This window comes from Acipenser ruthenus, chromosome 49, assembly GCF_902713425.1.
Source record: "Acipenser ruthenus chromosome 49, fAciRut3.2 maternal haplotype, whole genome shotgun sequence".
NCBI classification, from domain to species: Eukaryota; Metazoa; Chordata; class Actinopteri; order Acipenseriformes; family Acipenseridae; genus Acipenser; species Acipenser ruthenus.
Genome location: NC_081237.1, coordinates 3,685,112 through 3,707,074, shown reverse-complemented (window position 1 = coordinate 3,707,074; position 21,963 = coordinate 3,685,112). Strand labels below are relative to the sequence as shown.

The window sequence follows — 21,963 nt, the reverse complement described above, 5'->3', positions numbered from 1 at the left end:
GTCAGTAATTGGGTGACATACAGGAACATTGGCTGAAGACTTCATGTACTGTCCTCAGTGGGAAGCCTCTGTAGTACTGGATCAACACACACAAATTAACTACATGAAACAAAACAAGTGAAAAGACCAACAGTTTTTTTTATTAGTTATTTCCGACTATTTCAAAAATATTGTAACATAACAGCAAAGTATTTGGCTATTGCATTTTTTTCTTCCCCTTTCTAGAGAGCCCAGGTCTCATCATTTCTAATTCCGCGAGACGTCATCAATCTTCAGAGCGCCTTGCCCTGCATCAGGTGTTGCTCAGATTAATGACAATATGCATTAGTTACCGTGGATTTAAAACGATGCAGCGAGATGTTTTCAGCAAGAAGCCAGCTTTCAGATCCATGGGTCTGGGAGGGTCTGGTTATCCAAAAAACGTGTCAAATGTTGCCCATAGACATACAGAAACATTTCACAAACAGCTCTTGTACAGGCTGGACTGGTTTAAAACAACAGTACACGATTTCTCTTGGTGTCCAGCAGTTATTGCTCAGGTGCACACCAGCGTCTCGCTGGGTTAAAAGCTCCCGTGACCTCCGACAGCAGTAACAACTGCAACAGTAGCTGCTGCTAGTTATGAATGTGAATGAAAACAGATCCATTTAAAACTAAACACGTTATGAACAAAGTATCACTTAAAACAACAACACTAAATACAATGGAAAATACAGTAACTGGCACCACACTGGCAAATAAATATCAGTACAATCAAAAATAAATAATTTACACAGTCACAATAATATACATTGGGGTGGATCCAGGAAAGCATTTGTAGTGAATCTGTCTGGACTGCAGTCAGGCTGAGACATCACTAAACTCTGCAGAACGCTGCACTTTCACAGACACACGACGTGCTGAACTATGGGAACAGTGTCTCCCCTACAGAAGCAGAGCAATGTGGATATCAGAGTTTCTGTTGGTTTCACAGACCCCGATCAGCAGTAATCTTGTACAATCTAATGTAACCTTGGGTAAGGTAGTCCTGACCAGGGCCTGTGAAACCTGTAGATCAGATTCACCCAGTCTCATGAAAGCTGTCTGTAAAACTCATCTCGTTCCAGTATCAAACTGGCACTGCCTGCTTCCATCTGCAGACTTTAATCCAGTCTCCAGCTGGTCTTTTACAATTCCCCATAATTCCCATTTTTAAATCCCCTCTCCTACCTTCCTATAATGACAGTATCATTAACTGATTTCTGCCAGCCTGCAATCCTAACTGATGGAGTCTCAGTTGAAACGGTTTCAGTCTCAGTCTGTCTGCTGTGAATAGAAACAAACGGGTCGGATTTGAAAGCTGTCCCTGTTGCAGATTTGTGCACATTGCAGAAAAAAGCCATCTCTCTTTTACTCGGTCCACCCCATGTATTACAATTAAAAAAAATATGTACAACAATTATCCCCTCTATTATCTATCCCACAAAACAGTACCATGTGCAAGATCTTCTAAAAAAAAAAAAACTGGCATTGCTATATAGCCATTTAATAGATTCTTATACTATCAACAACTTAGCACAAACCATAACTGTCAGTTTACTGGAGGGATTCTAGTAGAAAGCTGCCTGTTGTTTGCTGGTTTAAATTATGGAACAGAACACCACATTACTGGAAGAATCCCTGTAGGCTAACTTTGTTTGTTTTGTTATTTGGTAACTAAACAGCAGCTGCTGTAAGAAAACCTGCACCATAATTACAACTGGACAATGCACAGCACACACAGAACCAGGGCTGGGGTCCATTCCAATTCCATTCCCTTTTAATCAACTCCAATTCCAATTCCTTCAAAGGAATTGGAATTTGGAATTGATAAAAAGGAACTGACCCCAACCCTGCACAGAACTATATAAACAGGGTGAAGAACCACATCCAGTGGAGAAATACCTTGAATACAGCAGATATGAAACTGACTTCTGGCATCGTTGAATCCAACGTTTCATTTCTCCAGCGTTTGTCATTTTCAAAAGTAAGCAAGTTGACAACTTAATTATTGGAACAAAATAATCCGATGTAGTTCTGCATATAAAATCTTTGCACATTGGCCATAAACATTTCAGATTCACTTATTGCCCCTTTATACTCAAGAAACTGTTCCTTGCAACTTTGAATGCAAAGCATTTGACAGCCATCAGCTAGCATTTTCAGTTTGATGTGTGTGCTGTACATTGTTTAGTTGCTTCATGGAGGCAGCCATGTGCCAATGTCTTCAAATAAATAAGCACAGAACATGCATGTATTAAATACAGAAGGTACATTAAAACAGATGTAGTAAAACGATTAATAAAAACCTGTCTGAAGTGACAGTTCTGATTAATCCCCATCTACACACAACCCATATTACACACAAAAAAACCCTTTGTTCTTTAAGAGATTTCAGATTGTTTAGTGTGTTTTGTTTCCTACAATCCTGGCTTATAATACCCTCCTATATTACACAGTTACAACGTCCCTTGCTATACAGGACAGACCTAAACAGTGCCCATCAGTTGTGAAGAGGACCCCGCTTCATTTTGAATTGTAAGTCTTAAGAGAATAGAATTGACCCCTAATATATTTAAGTGGGGTCTTAAAGGGTAAGTAGTGGGGATCCGAAAAATCTAGCATTCCCCGTCCCCACGTGTTGCTACAACTGTTTAAATAACGTACCTTTAAATAGCTCACCGCTACCACCCTCGCGCTGACGAGCACACGCTGTCCTCCGAAATTCTGGTATGTGTGTCAGGGAAGGAGTGCGGTGCGCCATTTATAGTCCCTTACCAGGTGTAGCTGCTTGTAGTCAGAAATATCGCCTTCACTTGCGTAATTAATCACAAGACAAAAAAAATAAAATAACCTAAGTGGGTCACCATACCTATTGTATAGTGAGCGAGTACTGGAACACCATGGGGCTACTGTCCTAACACCAACATCCATAGCATGTATTCCATTAAAATAAATTATACTTCAAATTGGTATGTATTAACAGACTGTTAAATCATTTGAAAATGGCTTGTTTACATGCAAGCATACCTTTTTTTAAAATGATTTAACAGTCAGTTGACTGTGTTAGTTTGTTGTAGGTGTTAGTGGATTGCTGATCCTATTGTTCATGCAAGTTTTCATGACAATAACTAACTATGGTATGATAATACACACAGTCTGCAGACTTGCCATGCAGTTCCTAAAGGTGGCCCACAACAAAATCTAATTTGAGTATGAAAGTCTTACACTATAATACTTTCAAGATGTGTTTTGTGCTAATGAATGTCCATAACAAGTTCCATCTGCCTGGATGTTCTTCTTAAATGTTTAGTACACTCTACACTATGGAATGCATTTCATAAGCCCCTGGGGTTGCAATATAGAAACTTAAGTGTGACGTGCATTTATGACGCCTCAACTATCAGGGGGGATATGCATCCTCTGCAGGGGATCGATTACTGCCATCAGCCGCACCTGGTACAGGATGGTTTGCAAACAGCACTGAGATCACTGTCCTGAGCTGACACGGGGTCTCAAGGAAAGCCTTCCCAGTACTGGTGTCTCTTGTTCCACAAATAAAGATAGTGGTGCTTCACCTTACCACTGGACAAAGACCAGGCCGGCCAGCACTGCGTAGCCCAGGATGAGGAACAGCACCTTGAGGAGCCGGTCTTGCTTGTCCTCCAGCTCGTGGGCCAGGATCTCAAGGAACGTCACGAAGATGAAGGTGCCGGCCGCCACGCCCTGCAGCACCACCGAGGCGATGCTGCCCGCCAGGTTCTGGGCGCTCTCGATGCCCATGCCCACTGCAGCACCGAGGGGGATCATCAGGCTGACTACGGTGGCCAGTTTGGCTGCGTCCCTCATGGGCAGAGCGGCTTTGGCTATGCTGACACCTAGGGCCACGGCCGCCAGGGTCTCATGGATGGCCACGCCCAGGAAGAGGCTGAATAGCTTGGGCCCTTCCTCCTGCAGCCCCAGGGCCAGCCCCTCGAAGACGGAGTGGGCGGACAGGGCAAAGACCAGGCTGGCCAGGCGAAGCGGTCCGGCGTGGGTCAGCTCGGAGGGGAGCAGGTGGCCGTGGCCGCGGTGGTCTCCGTGGGAGTTGGCGATGAAGGGGCTATCGTACTCCGAGTCACTGCCTGCCTCCGAGCCGCCCGCGTTGAAGGTCTCCAGGTCTATGAAGGACGGCTTCTCTTTGCGGAAGGTCAGCACGGCCTGCTCTACGAACACCGTCAGGAAGAAGCCCAGCATCATCATGGTCTCTGCCAGGGGGTAGTCCGTCTCCACGCTCAACAGCTTCAGCACCTCCGCCACCTGGGAAAGGAAAGGTTAAACAAAGGGCTCTATTCAAACAGATTTAACTCAGGAGCTGTTCACCACAAAGTACCAACAGAATGCTGGTTGCGGATATGCACCATATCATTTTGAATGACCTACAGTATTTCTACATAAGGCGCAATAGGTATGCAATGAGTTATAGCTGGACAGCCTTTTCGCTAAAGTAATCCATTACTATAAAACACTCAGTAGTAGAATTATGTAAAATTATTTTGACAAATGTTTTGACTAAATGTGTTTTATCAAAACATCACCCTGCAAGTGATCCAATTTTCCCCCTCCTGAATCCTTTTTATCCACTGGTGTGATCCACATGGCTAGACAATTCAATAAATTACTGTAAAAATAAACGTCACAAGATATAGCCTTCATGAATCCATCTCCAGTCCTACCACAGCATGCTCTGTGAAGCTTGCCCTGGTCTTTTCTGTGGGATAATAAGAAGGGTTACAGGTACCTTCTCTCGCACGGCTGGAAGCAGTGCGTTGAAGCAGGTGGCCAGGAAGACACCCCCTCCGAAGGAGTTGCACAGAGCCAGGATCTTCCGGGAGCGCTGGACTTTCTCATAGTCCACTGGGATCATCCGTACTGGGACCAGCGAGCCCAGCATCATGAGCACAAACACGCCAAGCAGGCACAGCAGCTTGGCCACCACAACCTCCATTCTGAGGGGTGCAAGAGGGAGGGGGCTCTATGAACAAGGAGGCGAGACCAGACAGCAGGGGCTCCGCAGCTTCAGGCTCTGCAGCTGCCCAGGCATGGAGATGGGAGACGAGGAGATGAAGGCTTCTCTGTTTTCAGCACATCATAAAGCACTGCCCTTCAGCTAAAACTGAAAAACACACACACACACACACTGCGCTACTGTTACACAGTATTTATTAGAGACAATATCCTGAGGGTGTATGAGGCATGTGACAAGAAGCCTCGAATGTAATACTGTATTCGTTCACCACTTACATCTGCTGTACTGCCCGTTCCGGTTCTTCTTCTTTAAAGGGGAAAAGTCTAGCATTTAAGCGAGGCCCCTGCGTTTACTGCAAGGTAGAATATTACAGCAGTTTCTGAGGAGCGGAGGGAAACCAAATTCTCACAGCAATCTGGTTGGATCGCTGCTGAATCGAGACGAGAAAGCCCCGCCCTCACAAGGTAGCGAGATGCCTGTTACGATATTTTAAAAAATGTCTGTCCTGGGAAATGATAGAACAACAATAAAATAAGCCAGTTAATAACCATTGTTATTGATGCGTGTTTGGGATGCGCTGTTGTGACGGGCTGTGGGGTTTTGCTTTATTAATTGAGTGGGCAGAGGTCGTTTTCAGCGATGAGCGGATCGTTTCCCATTTGACCTGAATTTTTTAATAAAACGGTAAATAAAACTCTAATTTAGTTCTAGCTTCTATTTACCGATACCGGGCACAGTAGCTTCAAGCTGTTTAGAGTGTAATTGACCTCACAGCAATATGTAAAACATTGGAAAACTGTCGTGCAAAAATAATATATATATATATATATATATATATATATATATATATATATATATATATATATATAATATATATATATATATATATATATATATATATATATATATATATATATATATATATATATAAATTAATAAGCTTTCCAAAATATCACAATCTTTCAAATTATAGTAATTTCTTGTTTGGGACTTTTCAAAAATAATTATCAGCGACGCAATTGTGTCGTACAATTCAGCCATTTCTCTTAGAATTTATAATATTTTGTTACAATGGCAGAATTAAAGCGAATATGTGTTTGAAATTATTGTTTATTTCTTGAGATTTTTTTAAAACACAAAACTCACCCTCTTTCCTTCCTTCGCGGAACCTGCCTCCTCCTGTTGTTTTCCTAATCTAATCTCCGCCCCTTGCCGTACAGTGATTGCTCGAGAGGAATATCTCCGCGACGTGATTCGTGGAGAAGCCTGTCTGTCAAGACAAACGGGCCATCAACTGCTGTGCGCTGTGAAATAGGCTCCCCCAACGAGCAGGCTTTGTTGTTGTGTTGTAATTAATACAGTTCCGCACTGTGTACAGCGAATACAAATGCAAACAACAGTACTCACAAAAGCGATCTTAAGTAACGCACAGGATACAGACATTTAAAATAAATCCTGTTCCGAACTGCACGGTTCTGAACAGCATCATGTAAAGTATATCTCGGTAGTATTGTATTTTGGCGTCAGATTATTCTAGCAAAACCATCAATCATTAAAATAAAATATACGTTATCGGTAGAAACACGATCATTTTGCTGTCAGTTTTCAGGTGCTGCTGTCAGAAGATATACTTTACTGTACGGTGTGTTTGAGGCATTTTCTCCAACGTGCATCGCAATTTATGGTAACTCAGTAACTAACTATGGGCAGCAGTGTGGAGTAGTGGTTAGGGCTCTGGACTCTTGACCAGAGGGTCGTGGGTTCAATCCCAGGTGGGGGACACTGCTGCTGTACCCTTGAGCAAGGTACTTTACCTAGATTGCTCCAGTAAAAACCCAACTGTATAAATGGGTAATTGTATGGGTTAAAATAATGTGGTATCTTGCAACAATTGTAAGTCGCCCTGGATAAGGGTGTCTGCTAATAAATAAATAAATAATAATAACTCGGGGTAGGCCCAGAAAGTGGCACGCTGTCAGATTTTGGTACAGGTGCAATCAATTGATATAGTCCTAAATTTTGTAGGAAAGTTTAATGGAAATGCTAACGCTAATTATGCTACGTTTTTGTTTTAAAAACTTAAACTGGAAACAAACAACCAACACAAAATTGTTTGATTTGCACAAATAAAGTCACAAACATCTTCACTGCAGATTGAACATTTTTGACTGTTGGTCAGAAATGTGTACAATCTTTTCTTGTGTGTTTTTATGTCTGCTGTGTTTTCCAATAGCATTCTGAGCTACTTTCACACATTATAATGATAAAAAGGATTATTACATACATTGTACCTGTGATATAGATTATTAAATCTAAAAAGAAAGAAAAAATGCCAGAATGGTAACCATGCTGTTTTATGCTGGAGAAAATACACATTTACACAGATATTAAATACTGCATGTGAACGCACATACAGATACATAAACAAAACCACAGACAGTGCTACTTTAATTGCCATGGGTTTAATTTGTTAATTGAAGTCAGTTTCAGAAATGCATACTGTATGAAAACAGGATTTGAAAGGTGGCTCATCCCCTCATTATCACACAAGCAAAAGAACAGTGCCAGGACGGCCAGCTCGTGCTAACTGGAACACACCGCCCTCAACTTAGTTACAATAGAAACTAGATTGCCATTGTTAACTTCATAAAACCTTTCATTGAAATAATCAGCATGGGTTTTGAACCAATAGTGCATCGTTTCCCTTGTAGTTTGTTTCATGACAGTCAGTGTGGCACCCTAAACAGATATACAGTAACCAACAATTTGCTGTATATTTGCAAAGTTTGTTCTATACAAGTTTTCCTGCCCCACAGATTACAGATCTCACTCCCACATAAATCCAGACTGCATGCAATCTGACCTGATTATGAATCCCAATTACATATGAAACAAATTGCTTTACAATTAAATATTACATGTTGGAATTTCAGTGCGTTGTATAGATGTGCATTAGAACCAAACCACGGTTTCTACAGGAATATACTCTATTCAAATTACAGGAAAAACAATTCCAAATGATCTGGGAGCCTTTCTCGAGAATATTTCACAAGAAATGGCTGTAACACATAGACATTGCTTTTTTTTTTCAGGTAGCATCCATAGCAAAATCCTACTAGTAAAAGTACAGGCAAAAGTATTTTACTTTGAAAGACTTTCTAATCTAACAGTCTGAAGTAATGCTCTCAGTTATAGGGATGTTTGACATCCTTCAGATTTTCTATGGGTTGCATTAAACAAAAATAATTACACCCTGCGTAGCTTTAATTTGATCCATTGACCGCTAACAGAATCTTACACTTCGAATAACAAAAGCTAGTACCCACAAGGTGTGCTGCAAGCCTCTTGCACGGTGCAGGCATGCTGCAAATGTACTTGCAAGTTTAAACAAACCATGGTACCGTCCGTGTACAGTACTTTAATATACTGTATGTAAAATTTTAAATACAAAACTGCAATATAAATACAAGTGAACAGTGCACTTTATTTATTGAATATGTGTGATAAAGGCTACATGTTTAAACCTTTTGTGTAAATGGTTGTTTATTAAGTTAGACATAGACTGCCCAGAACACAATTACTACAAGTATACTCACAATTAACATCATCATCATAAGTTACAACTTGTTAATCACAGAATTCCCCGTTCAGATGGCGTGGCTGAGGGGTTTGGTCTTTAAAGTCCTGGTAAAAGCCATTTAAAAACCAGCACAGATCATTGGTATGCAGGCTACGTATCGACAGCTTAAAGCTAAAAATGCCTCAAGTCAGATTTTTTATCAAAGTTTAATCAAACATTGTAAACTGCTTTGGCTAAATACTGACTTTCTTTTTAGCAGTTAATGTGTCAGTACATATTACATCCTCTGAAGCATATGGCCACATCAGAATGAACCGAGTCTCAGAATATTTGATACACAATACTGCAAATTGTTGCACCTTACTAGCTATCTCATGTCTATCAAAACCTGACATAGTAAACTTCTACTTTAGGCCACTGAAATTACTTGCTGTAACTTAAAAAGGACGAGCTATAAACCTAACAGAACAGACATCGATTTTACTGTGAGTTGTGGATGGACAAAAGTGTCAATGTGCATGATGTTACAAGGGAACATTTTTACACAATACACACAAGGGACTCCCAGGGTTTTAAACAGTGAGCATTGGTGAGCACCATTTGAGGTATGGGTTTTTATTTATTTAGCATTAAAAAAAAAGAGAGACAGTCCCAACCCACCTGAACATTAGCAGCAAAGAAATAAAAAATATATATTTTTGTTCAGGCCTACTAAAAGCAGTTTTTTCAGTGGCCCCTTGAGATAAACCATTTAGAGGGTTGTCCCAGAACTGCAAAAAAAAAAAAAATAATAAAATAAAAGAAGCAGGGAATGAGGCCTGGCAGTAGAAACTGCAGACTGGGAGCACTGAGCCTCCCCTGCCTGCGGTGTCTACAGCGTGGCTATAAAATCACTTGGGAAGTAAACAGCAATGGTGAACTAAAGAAGGTCTTAAATCAAACAACACTGATTTGGTTGCCACAGGAAGTGCTCCACATGGTCAAAACTGGGTTGAAATGAAAACCAGAAGCCCCAGTAGCTCTCCAGGACCAGGGTTGGAGACCCCTGCCATAGAGGGAACTCTGCATTCCTAATTTACAATGATGAATAATGGAAACCACACTGGAAGTTGTGAAAATGTGGTGCCCATCGTATGGCGACTCTATCAAAGTGACTTTACACTGTACGAAATTTAGATGGTCTGTCTGAGTGAGGCAGTGATGCACAATCTGGTCCTCAAGATCCAGTCCAGTCCAGGTCTTTACTCCAAGCAGATCCCAAAGTAGTTAATTGAACCGGCTGAGGGTTTAGGAGCTGATTGGAACAAAAACCTGCGTGGAATGTGCACCACTGGAGTGAGGCGATAGTGTAAGAAAACCCTGAACACACTGGGATTTCCAAGCTGCATTTCCACCGCACAACAGGAAGTGTGCGGTTCAGTCATCTGTGTTTTTATTTGAAACCTCGAATGGGGAATTACGTGCAAAACTGGGGAGCCAGAAAATCCTTTGGAACCCCCGGCTTGTAATGATGTACGAGCCTGAGTGGGAGGACAGGACAATCATTGGAACAGCGTGAGTGTTCCATCTCCACTACTTGGTTTGGGAAGGAGAAAGGCAGCCTTAGTCTCAACCCCGAGATCTCACTGCACACAGGGTCTGATTTTATAACCTCAACAGCCGCAGGGTGCTGGTGATAAAATACACCACAGATCATTACAATAGTTGTGCGATGTCTCGTCTTTACAGCTAAAGCAGAACACAGACCAAATACCTTGAGAAAGGATGGCTACAATTACAACATGAGGTCCTCCGGTTCACTTCAGGAGTACAGAAGGTATGCACATATCTATTCATGTTTATTTAAGTATAAATACAAGTTCTTTAAAGTGGATTTTGTATCACAGTTAAACAATCTACCCCATGGCAAAAGACAACAGGTTGAGACTTCTCCACTCAGTGGTCTGTGGCAGTTTACAGAATGACCCTTTTTTTTTTTTTTTAAGGGAATCATGAATTACAACAGGAAACGCATTGGTTGGTTATAATAACATACAACAATTGTTAGAAAGTACATTGACTTCATGCATTTCCGTAATAAAAAAATAAACCCAAAGGTGAATCCAAAAGAGGGTTCGGAGCGGATCTTGTTAAAAAGTCAAATAGGCTCGCCTTTATTTACATGCCAGTGGCTTGATAGCTTGATTAGCAGGGGTTAAAAAAAAAAAAAGAAAAGATCATTGGGGCCCATCATGCATGTCCTTTTGGGGGAAAAATAGAGCTTTTTTTTTTTTAAAGCCTGGAGTTTCAAACAAAAAACAACAGTTGGCCTTCAGGTCACATTGAACAAAACTCCCACCTAGAGAGAAAAAAAACAAACAAAAACAAGCAAACTTAGTCAGGTAGATTCAGAATTCCCGAGTCACACAGATCTAACATTAACAAAGCATTTTCATTTTTTAAAAAAGGATGTCATGGTACCATACAAACTGAAAAGGTATTAAGAGAAAGCTTTCAGTGCATATCATTTCACCCCTTCAATGCCTCTTTTCCAGTAATGAACCAGCTGCCTCCCATAATGTCTGATTTGCTTTGACCCCAAAGACCTTGCTGAGGTGACTTGACTACTTGAAACCAATGCATGTTAGGAAGGTTTATGAAATTCCTTATTTGTGACTCTCTTCTCCCCCCCAACCCCAGCATCATAATTCTAAATAAATGTAATGTTTTATTTGATGAGATATCTGGGTATCCATTACTATTGTAATTTAGTTGGCTCCAGCACCAATAAGTTAAGAGAGCAGGTTCTGCCTTTAGTGTTGGACCAGCCTCGCCAAGCATTTCCTCCAGCTAGGGTTAAAGTGAGCACTGACCCTGCTGCCTGTCAGGGCTGCTCCTCGTTGCTGGCGCTAGGCGGCCGACTCCGGATCTGACTTCTCAGCTGTTCAATCAGCTCAGGGTTCTCCTGCTGCATCTGCTGAGCAAACTGCTGCCCCCTGGAGGAATTAACAAGAGCAGACAGGCATCACCACCTCTCCAAACTACACTACAGAGAAATATTACAGTAGATGCTTTAAACATTTATTTTGTTTTAAATCAAATGTCTTCATTGCCTGAAACATTATATGCCTCTAGGTCAAGGAGCGTTTAATACAGGGGTGTCTAATCACGGTCCTGGAGGGACCATTCCACTCCAGGTTTAACAGGGAAAAAAAAAAAAATAATCCTACTGCAGGGTCTGGATGGAGGCTTAATTGGTTCAATTAAACTATTTAGAACAGGGCTGGAACAAAGATCAGGAGTGGAAGGACCAGCTCTGGGTTTGCTAACCCCGTTTGAGATAAATACTCACGCTTGGATGAGGCCAGATAGGTCGTTTGGCCCTGCACCCCCTGGACCAGCTCCTCCTCTTCCAACTCCGACTCCGACTCCTGGTCCTGGTCCTGGTCCTGGTCCTGCCCCGGCTCCTGCACCAGCCGCTCCCATTGGCCCGTACGATCCTGACATCATCCCAGACATTCTGGAGAACACCGAGCAAGAAAATTAAACTTATCAGCAAGGCAGGGCTCACTCACTCTCAGGGCTGCCACCACACACTGCACCCATATCCTACTAAGGTGTCCAATAAAGGTAAACGGACACTAAGGGGAAAGGGTCATTCAGTGGCAAACCACAGTGCAGAATTCTGCATCTCAATCCAGTGCCAGTTATACATCTATGGAAAGCATCTCACTCTGCAATACCACACAGTTTCTCAACCTTGATATTTTCATACATGTTTATTTGTTTGTCAGTGTTCTTCAACACACAAAAACTAAACATAATATCCCCACCCCATAGAGAAGCAGAGTGCGTCTGTGTCTACATGCAAGAGAAATATGCTACATGTCACAGGACCGTCATATTAGGTCAGAGGTCAAGGTCACCAAGGCTTTAAAATCCCCCTCAATCTTCAACAGAGCAATAAGGGGACGAGAGATAATGTTGCTATTAAAATGGAAAATAAAATGTGAAAGAAGTTGAGAAAGCTGATTTTAAAGCCTGGTCTTTTACCTGCCTCAGTTTCGTAGAGAGAGATTATGCATTGTGCCGAGATATAAGTGATGCAGACACACACACACACAGGCAGGAAGGCAGGCAGGCACTATGCAGACATTCTGAACAGCCATTCAGAAAAAGTTATGTGATGCTGCCCCCTTCCCCTCCCAACTGCATGCCGTACAGAAAGTAGAGCCAATAGCATCACATTCCAAAATAATATTTGAAGGTAATTATTCTATCATTAAATTTTACATACTCCAGGTGAGGTCTAGCGGTTCTTTACAGTGAAGGCTATGGAGGATTGCACAACTTTGCACTTATTTTTTAGGTCATCAAAACTGGTATAATATTTAGGATACAATAGTAAAATGCAGATTACTGCGTTCCAAACAGATTCCCTTTTCAACAGACAACAAAATAGTGTCCTGGGGGTTGATGACTCTTTCTTAATCACAAGACATGCTAACTTGGCATGGAGGCAATATGGCCTTGCATATTCTCCATGCCCAGCTCATGGTGTCACACGACTTATCTTCTTACTGGACATCTTTAAAGCATGGGAATGTTTGGCAGAAATACCACAGTGTTGATGAATGCAATATTCATAGCTCCACTTAATATAAATGGTCATGCATAAGAAAGTGCAAGACATTTACATGCATGGGCCTGTAGTAAGACACTTACAGTTGTTGTACTTGTGGGTTGGTCATCAGAGATGATGCCTAAAAACAAAAAGAATATTAAAAACCAGAGTTTCATAAGCCACCTCAAACATGCAACCAGCACGCACAGCAAACTCCCAACCAGCACACATCAACCAGCACACACACTCCCAACCAGCACACACACTCCCAACCAGCACACACACACACCAGCACCCTCCTAAACATACATGCTTATACACCGTTAACATTTGTCTGAATAGTTTCTTTTCAGTTCAACTAAATACATCATTATTATTACCGAGGTAATGGATGAACTCTCTAACCGGAGCTGTAATTGTTGTCAATCACAAAGCAGGCTATATTTATGTTACATCATTGCACCTAGATAAAAGTACAGTAAGCATACAGATTGCCTAAAAATCATCAACAGCTGAGGGATCACAAATTATACAGAATCAACTTTTTCAGATCCTTGACATTCAAAACATTGCACAAGGTTATTTGATTTCTTTTAACATGTATAGTCAATGCAATACCAAACCCCCACCCTTTCACTTACCCACCCTGCTTATATAGCTCTCCAATGCCCTATCATTGTACGAATGAGGCCAGTAACCTTACCATGTTCATGAAGCCAGGGTTGCTAAGCAATCCAGCCAGGTCAACGCCACCCAAACCGCCTGTCTAGTTGAAGAGGATAAAAGATATTTAAAATGAAGTCACAGGCTGGCCTTGAATTTAACTTCTGTACTTAAATCAGGCTGTAATACAACTGCAGGTGTTGGAAGATGTTATTTGATGCTGCAGTAAAGCATTGCACAGTGGTTTAAGTCACCATAAAACCCCAGAGATCTATTACTGTCCTGTAGCATTGACGAGGGAGGCAGAAGCTGTCACTTGGATTATACATATAATAGCATATACTTTCATTTGACAGCTTGTGACATACCCGTTTGTCCTCCAGGACCAACCAACAAAATACTATTTCAATCAATCACTTGTCAAAGTTCTGATTCTGTATTACAGTTATCATTTCATTGTTACAATCGTTGTCATGAACTGAGCAGTCAAACACGCTGATCAATAGTTTCAAATCTGCAATGACTTGTACACACACCAACAGAAAACAGAGGCAGGAATAGGACTCCCATTGCATAGCGGTGAATCTGGTCCATTCCACATTTTACTATAAGCTTAACTGGACCCCCCTTAACCCAAAAGAGAAAAAAAAGAGCCTAATTGAGCTCACAAAAAATTTATTGGTTCAAACTACCATGCTTTATTTCCATCCCTGCAACCCCCCTTTTATTAGCTTGCCTCTGATTTGAGCTCATTTTGTCATGGCCATTTAATACAATGTGTCTGCTATGCAATACAACTGTTTTGCAGCTGCGATGCTTGTTCAGAGTATGTGATTTCAGCACTTACTGGACTGGGAAGCTCCTTCATTTTCTGCTCGGCTATTTTCAGGTTGGATTTGTACGTGTCGTTATCGGGGTCAAGCTCCAAGGCTTTCTTGTAGTAATTCACTGCTTCTGTGTGCTTATTTAAACTGGCCAGGGCCAACCTGCACAGAACAATTACAAAACGAAGCTTACAACGAGACTACACAGAGGATTTAGTAAAACAAGGACGACAAAAACAGACTTCATACACGTAGGGGTAAATCTGAACAACCTGCATCCTATTGGGATAAACTACTGTACAGCTGGACATTACTAGAGCACTTTACAGTACTGGTGAGTCCTTATGGATTACACAACCCACCTATTTTTACAGGTAATCCCAGGATAACCAGAAGTGGTGCATTCTCTAATAAAACCCAGTCCTGGCTTACCCAGTTTAGGTTGATCCCATAGTGTTGCCTAAACAGCACAAATTAAAACCAACTGTATTGTTACGTAAAATGTCAAAACCCGGCCATCTCTATTTTTTTACAGGAGGAGGAATAAGATTTGAATAAGCTCCTCTGTATATAAAACACAAAACAGTAAAGAGTAGATAAACTATCAAACAGCGCTTGAGAGGACCCACTGTTCAGGCAAGTAGGATCCCCAAAATCTGTACATTTTGAGATGGCTGTTTTGTACGTTTAGTACTGGCCTGTGACAGGGCAGAACCCCAGTCAGTACGCACCCCATTCTGCCGAATGCTTTACTGTAGTTTGGGTCGATGCTGATGGCTCGCTCGCAGTCCTGCACTGCTCCAGCATAGTTCCCCAGCTTACTGTATGCGGCAGCCCTGTTTGTAAAATATAACAAAATAAATAAATAAAACATACTCCAAAACATGTTGGATTTTCCCCACCAATTCTGAGAATTTTCAATGATTCTAAATAGTGAAATATGGTAATTTTAGGACAAAAAAATCAATGCAGTTTTTATACCAAGCCCAATCTGAAACCAAATTTACATTTACAAACAGAATCGAACACTTTGATTTAAGTGGAATGTCCCTGACAATATATGACCTGATGCAAGTCATTTTCACAATGGTCATGATCTATCAGAATAGATAGTAAACTAGCAGGTAAATTCATATCCAGACTGCACCAAATTACTGAGAACAAAGCTAGACTAGATAACTTCTAGAGAACTAACAATGAATTCAGAAGCAGATATTGTTAAAAAAAAAAAAGGTCACACAATCCTCCAGAACCATTTCAACACCTTGCTGATTCATCACTTTCAGGTGTTAAGAAGGACATTTATAATGTTTAGATTTGAATGATTTAGCAGTATTATATTGCAGTATGAAATTGGTTCTTATAGGGGAAGGGAATTTTTTAAAAAAAAATTAATGTGATGAAATGAATAGCTTAGCTATTACTGGCGACAATGACATTTGTACAGAACAAAGAATTCTGACCTTTCCAGGTTTCATATCATACCTGTTGCAGAAATACACTGCATTGCGTGGGTTTAACTCAATAGCTTTTGCATAGAACTCCACCGCTCCTCCGAAATTCTCTACCTTCATCTGTTCATTGCCTATGGGGGGGGGGGGGGGAGGATTAAGAACCATTTCACAAGCACAAAAAAAAGCAAGACAATAAAGCCAAGTTAAACAAGACACATAGATTAGTATTACCCTCCTCCTGCAGCCTAAAATAAATGGATCACTGTAGTTTCTAGCTTTCTACCCCTATTTCAATAGTTACAGCAGAACTCTCGTCATACAAACTGGTGTTTCTCCAACAATCACAGCTCACATATACATTTGAATAAATGGAGAAAGGCAGAAAACAAACAAAAAAACAGGAGAGCTACTGTACTACCACGGCAGGTGATATTTTCAGTGTACAGTAATTTATGAAAATTACCCTAAATCCCTGTAAATATCAGTGCTTTACTGTGTATATATAGAACATCCTCATGTTTTTATGCATTACAAAAAATAATTAAATGAACAAAATGTAAATTCAGACACAGGTGGAGGCACAGACACAAACACAGACACAGGCGCAGACACAGACACAGGTACAGGCACAAACCCAGGCGCAGACACAGGCGCAGGCACAAACACAGGCGCAGACACAAACACAGGCGCAGACACAAACACAGGCGCAGACACAAAGACAGGCGCAGACACAAAGACAGGCGCAGACACAAACACAGACACAAACACAGGCACAGGTGCAGGCACAGACACATACACAGGCACAGACACATACACAGGTGCAGACACAGGCACAGGCACAGACACACCTTCTGTTTTGAGTCTCTCTGCTTCAGCTGCCTCTTCCTCGGTCGGGGAGTCTGGCACGGCATTAATTGTTACCCGAGGAGTCTCCTGCACAAGCATGAAAACAAACACATTCAGACATACCAATAAGGCACCTGTTCCTGCATTTCTTCAATAAACCAACACGATACGTTTATTTTGATGCAGTTCTAGGGCTGAGCATCCCTTGTATTTCATAAGGTTTCCTGCACAATGTTTAAATATTTTATTAGTGTACTCTGCAGGTGAAACGGCTCACTTTTGGTCCAACACGGCCTTCATGTAGTTAAAATCATCAGAAGCCTCCTTACCTTGAGTGTGGCTGCTGCAAAGAGCTCTGGGAGTGTCTGCGAGACAGCGAGACTCGAGTCGTCAATAGAAACCCCAAAAGCTGTTTCCAGGCACTGGACTGCAACTGGGAAACAAGATAGTGTAAATATATATATATACTGTATAATACTATTACACCAATCTGTGATAAATTGCTATGCTGGTAAGCTATACATTATTAGCAATTTTAAATATGGTTTAAAAGCCTGTGAATACAGATGCTCTGTACTGAAAGTCCTTAATAAAAACATGAAAATGATTGTGCCTTGAATGTCGGCATTTTTATTTTTTCCATCCCTTTGTTCCGACGAAGGTAACTCAGAAAGTAACTCAAGAAGTAGTCTGACACATAGACCTTCCGTTACCAGCAGAGCTGGCACATGGTTTGCAGTTGAACAGCAACACGCTTTGAGGAAGCCATCTTACCTTCTAAGCTCTCCTGTGCGTCCGAAGACAGCCCCCCAGAGTTCAGCTGGTCGTGTAGGAACTGGATGATGGAGTACGCCAGGCGCTGTGTGTCCGCCATCTCTAAGTGTATGGCTCAGCTTCAGATCAATAGCTTGGGATTGTGGTTGGCCTACAATGAAAACAAAGCATGGTATGTCTGGAACATGCATATCCACTGTGATGGATAAAAACACCACTATACTTCGTCAGTATCACTTACGGCATGTGGAACAACTTTCAAGTGATGCAAGCTGTTCTGGAGATAGCTTTCAGTCATTAACCCAGTCAGAGACCAAAAAGCATGCAAAAGTCAGTAACCTATGTAGGGCTACTGATTTTCCGCGATTGCAGAATTAAGCACTGGGAAAGGGATGAAGCATTATTTTTGAAATTTAATTTTGCAGTGCTGTCTTTTTAAACTCCAGTTTTCTGCATTTTTTTTTTTTTTGCACTACACCCCAACCAAGTTGAGTGAATTTATCATGCGACTTCACTAACGGGTCTCTGCTGAAACGCAACACGGCGCCTGCACCAACGAAGAAAAGAAAAATACAGAGCTGAAACATTTTCTGATAATCTATACAAGGATGGTAGGGTACTATTCTGCAAATGTTGCTGTCATTCGACTGATCATGTACGAGTGAATACCATTAAGATCATATTGCCAGTCGTAAACACGTACAGAACAAGAAAGCAAGACAGACAGCAACAAATGCAAAGCACTGCATTCTTCATGCTGAAAAACTGAGACGCAAGGCACGGCGCTCAAGACGGGGCTTTCCCAAAGCAAGCAAGACAAATGAAGTGCATATTTCAGGACCACACAGGAGGCTGTGTGGTCCAGTGGTTAAAGAAAAGGGCTTGTAACCAGGAGGTCCCCGGTTCAAATCCCACCTCAGCCACTGACTCATTGTGTGACCCTGAGCAAGTCACTTAATCTCCTTGTGCTCCGTCTTTCGGGTGAGATGTATTTGTAAGTGACTCTGCAGCTGATGCATAGTTCACATACCCTAGTCTCTGTAAGTCGCCTTGGATAAAGGCGTCTGCTAAATAAACAAATAATAATTGTTTAGTTTATTTCTTTCCACTCTACCTGCATGTAACAAATCTATAATTAAATACATTATATTATCTGACGATGAAGAAACGAGCTCAAAGCTATTTTTCTAGCTATAGATTCCTTAAAGGAAATTGATCACTTTACTGTGTAAAGGATGTTGTTATTACACTACACACCGCATCAGCTACAGAAACTGCCACCCCCCCCCCCCACACTTTTGAAACCAAAGTTATGCCACTGACACACCGTTTGTTTCATAAAGACATTCTGTCCAGAGACACACCTCTTGTTAAATTTAGCAAAAACAAGGCAGAATTAGCAAAGAAACAATTGGGAATATTGATAATGTGTTTACATTAAAAGGTGCGCTATTTAAATTACAATCAGGTGATACACAGCATACACGCTTTATCAAAGTGTTCCATATTTTATCCTGGTTATTGTAATGTCATTAAAACTCTAAACGTTAAACTTCATTTGTGGAGTCCTGTGAATAGGATTGCTCTCACATGACATTGCTGGACTGTTACTAATCTGTTTAATATTGTTATTGTAATGCCAGCAATAAGTGAAACGGGTCTTTTCAAAACACCTTCATTTGTAGACTGAGCTACAGTGTTAGTGTAAATATGATCCTGTCACAGCAGTGCTGGACACATTTGTTTTGTGAACCGTTGTAATATAATTAAGTTTTCCTGCCGGCAATGAGCCAAGTGATGTTTATAAACATTATGACAGGTCTGAAGTGTCTTCAGGTGCTTTATTTACTATTACAGCAACAAGACTCTGATTGAAAATCTTGGCTTCAATAATAACAAAAAAAAAAAATGTGTTGTAATATTTATTAATTTACTTATTTTAACTATCAACATTATATTACATGTTTAACTATCAATAAATTGATAAAAAGTGGGGGAAAAAACAGAATTGGTCATTTTTGAAAAATTGAATTTGCTATTCCCTAGAATGGAAACTCAGTAGCCCTATGATTGTAAACCTTTTAGAAGCTGTGCTGAGGAATTAACACTTTAAGGGTGACATGGATGCAGGTTAGGGTGATAATCCTTCAGCGATAAAGGCGACCCTGCTGCTGATTTACAACCTGAACTCCAGTGACGCCAATGCATTCATAATTAGGGCTGTATTTTTTCAATGAGTATATTTCACTATAATTGTGAAATCGGTGGTAACTGTGAAAAACACAGCCTTAATAATAACACTTTGCAAAATCTCTTCTGTATGGAGCCAGCCAACAGCACTACGGTACAATCACTTGTGCCAAAATGTAGTAGAAGTAATCCTAGACATGAGCTCCATGCAGCAAGTCCACTGCAGAAACAGACTTCAATTACAATCATAGCGGGGTGTGTGTACAATAATCAGCGAAGCTTCTCCAGTGCCACTAATCTTCTCTTAATGTCAGCCCACTCGCAGGAATTTGATCACGACTCTGTACTTTACTTCCAGCTATTATTATCTTTTATGCAGCCTGTCAGAGCAGAGAAAAGCCCTGCTTTCCCTTGCCGACGCTGGCTCCATTCAAATCATAACTGAAGTGTTTTTGTAAACAGGATGGCCTTTAGGACAGTACAAGCACACCAGACTGCATCGAACCCTGGGTAGAAAAATTAAGAGAATGAAATGAAAATGAGGACAGGAGACAAGAGACTGCACAGGCTGAAGTCTGTACCGCTTAACATAGCATTATCCTTCCCATGTTTTCTTAATACTTTAGATACCATGTAGCCTACCATCTGTGACATTACTTTCTTTCCTCAACTTGATGTGTCTATAAAGTGTTCGCAGATTTACTCAAGAATTAGCTCCAGGTATAATATAAAACTGCCGGGCTCCCTTTACACTAAAACAGAAGGAATGGGCTCTTTGTTATATTATTGAATAGACTAGGTATGCTGCTGAATCAGCTTGCAGCAGTAGGTTATAAATTAAGGACATAAGCAAAATAAGACGCCTATTGCATACAATAACCCGGCTCATGGTAAAATCACTCTGCAATCTCAGCTTCACAAAATGCCAAAACTAAAAAGATGAACGAACATTCCTAATCGTCTAAAATTAAATGGTAATGGCTGATAATGAACGATTACTGGGACTGGACTGCTTTGCGTTTAGTGCCTTTGGCATGCAGTCTACCACTACATTACACGGGGAGCTTCACAAACCCCTGGGCGTCACCTTGGGTTACCATCCCACCGCCAGGGATGGGACTACGACTCCTATTTCAAAGCAGTTTCTCCCATTCCAGGTTTTACTACCAGCTTGATTAGTCACTACCCGTCAACACACCGGGACGGAACTGTCAAGACATTAGAAATTACTTCACAGAAGTCTCTGACCTCCCTGTGTCGGTTCGTTCGAAACTGAAATTCTGTTTAAAAAGCCATTAATATAAAATGAAATGACAATTGTGTGGGCTGTGTGAAGTGTGCTCTCTCTCTTAATTACAGACTAGTAACTGGTAGTAGTTTGTGGTACCACGCCATGGTTTGACAGACTTTCGCCGGTTGAGTTTTCGCTTGCCAGGTTTTATGCAGAATATTCGAGCTCCCTGTAGCAAGGCCTTACCGTATATCTAGGAAAATAACGTGTGAAAAAAACAAAGGCTCGCTGGCACCTTACAGCGCGTATTGAGAAAGAGACCCAAACAAGGCTTACTCGCCCCCACCCCGAATCCCCACTAAACGCGTGCTTCTGCATTATGAAAGACCGCTACTAGAAAAAAAAAATCGTTTTACAAAAAGTTCATTCTTACCTCTTGTCTCCAGGTCTCAATGCAGCTTTCTCGCTCTGTCTAGCGACTGCGCCTGCGTAGCCATACGTCAGCACGTCAGCACGCAGCCGAGCGAAGTCGAGACTCTTATCAACGTCTTTTTTTTTATTTTAACTTCAATATGAAATTGTTATTAAAAAAAAACAACAACAAAACAAATAAAACAAAGTCTAAATATATTTATTTTGGTTTTCTTTTAAGGCACCCAAATTGGGAATTGTTACGAGTGACAATCCGAGCTGTCGAATCGTGTTGTACGAATTGACCCGTTGTTGAGTTGATTGGCGTCAAAATGAACCAATAGGATGCATTTTAAGTCGG

General features: G+C 41.1%; 2 protein-coding genes across 2 annotated transcripts; both read right to left on the bottom strand.

Moving 5' to 3' along the window:
- Nucleotides 1-118: 118 nt before the first annotated feature.
- LOC117962457 (zinc transporter ZIP3-like) lies at nt 119-5,796 on the bottom strand. Its single transcript, XM_034912023.2, has 3 exons — nt 5,302-5,796; nt 4,799-5,173; nt 119-4,317 (listed from the first exon to the last, which is right to left on the bottom strand). Exons 2-3 carry the CDS (start codon nt 5,003-5,005, stop codon nt 3,598-3,600), a joined length of 927 nt encoding a protein of 308 aa, XP_034767914.2. The 5' UTR covers nt 5,006-5,173; nt 5,302-5,796; the 3' UTR covers nt 119-3,597.
- A 4,629-nt stretch (nt 5,797-10,425) lies between these two features.
- Nucleotides 10,426-21,887, bottom strand: LOC117966234 (small glutamine-rich tetratricopeptide repeat-containing protein alpha-like). The gene is made up of 12 exons (XM_034911966.2): nt 21,625-21,887; nt 17,771-17,921; nt 17,326-17,429; nt 16,999-17,083; nt 16,182-16,281; nt 15,428-15,532; nt 14,720-14,858; nt 13,913-13,975; nt 13,311-13,348; nt 11,938-12,105; nt 11,459-11,581; nt 10,426-10,944 (listed from the first exon to the last, which is right to left on the bottom strand). Exons 2-11 carry the CDS (start codon nt 17,868-17,870, stop codon nt 11,470-11,472), a joined length of 1,014 nt encoding a protein of 337 aa, XP_034767857.2. The 5' UTR covers nt 17,871-17,921; nt 21,625-21,887; the 3' UTR covers nt 10,426-10,944; nt 11,459-11,469.
- Between the last annotated feature and the right edge of the window lie 76 nt (nt 21,888-21,963).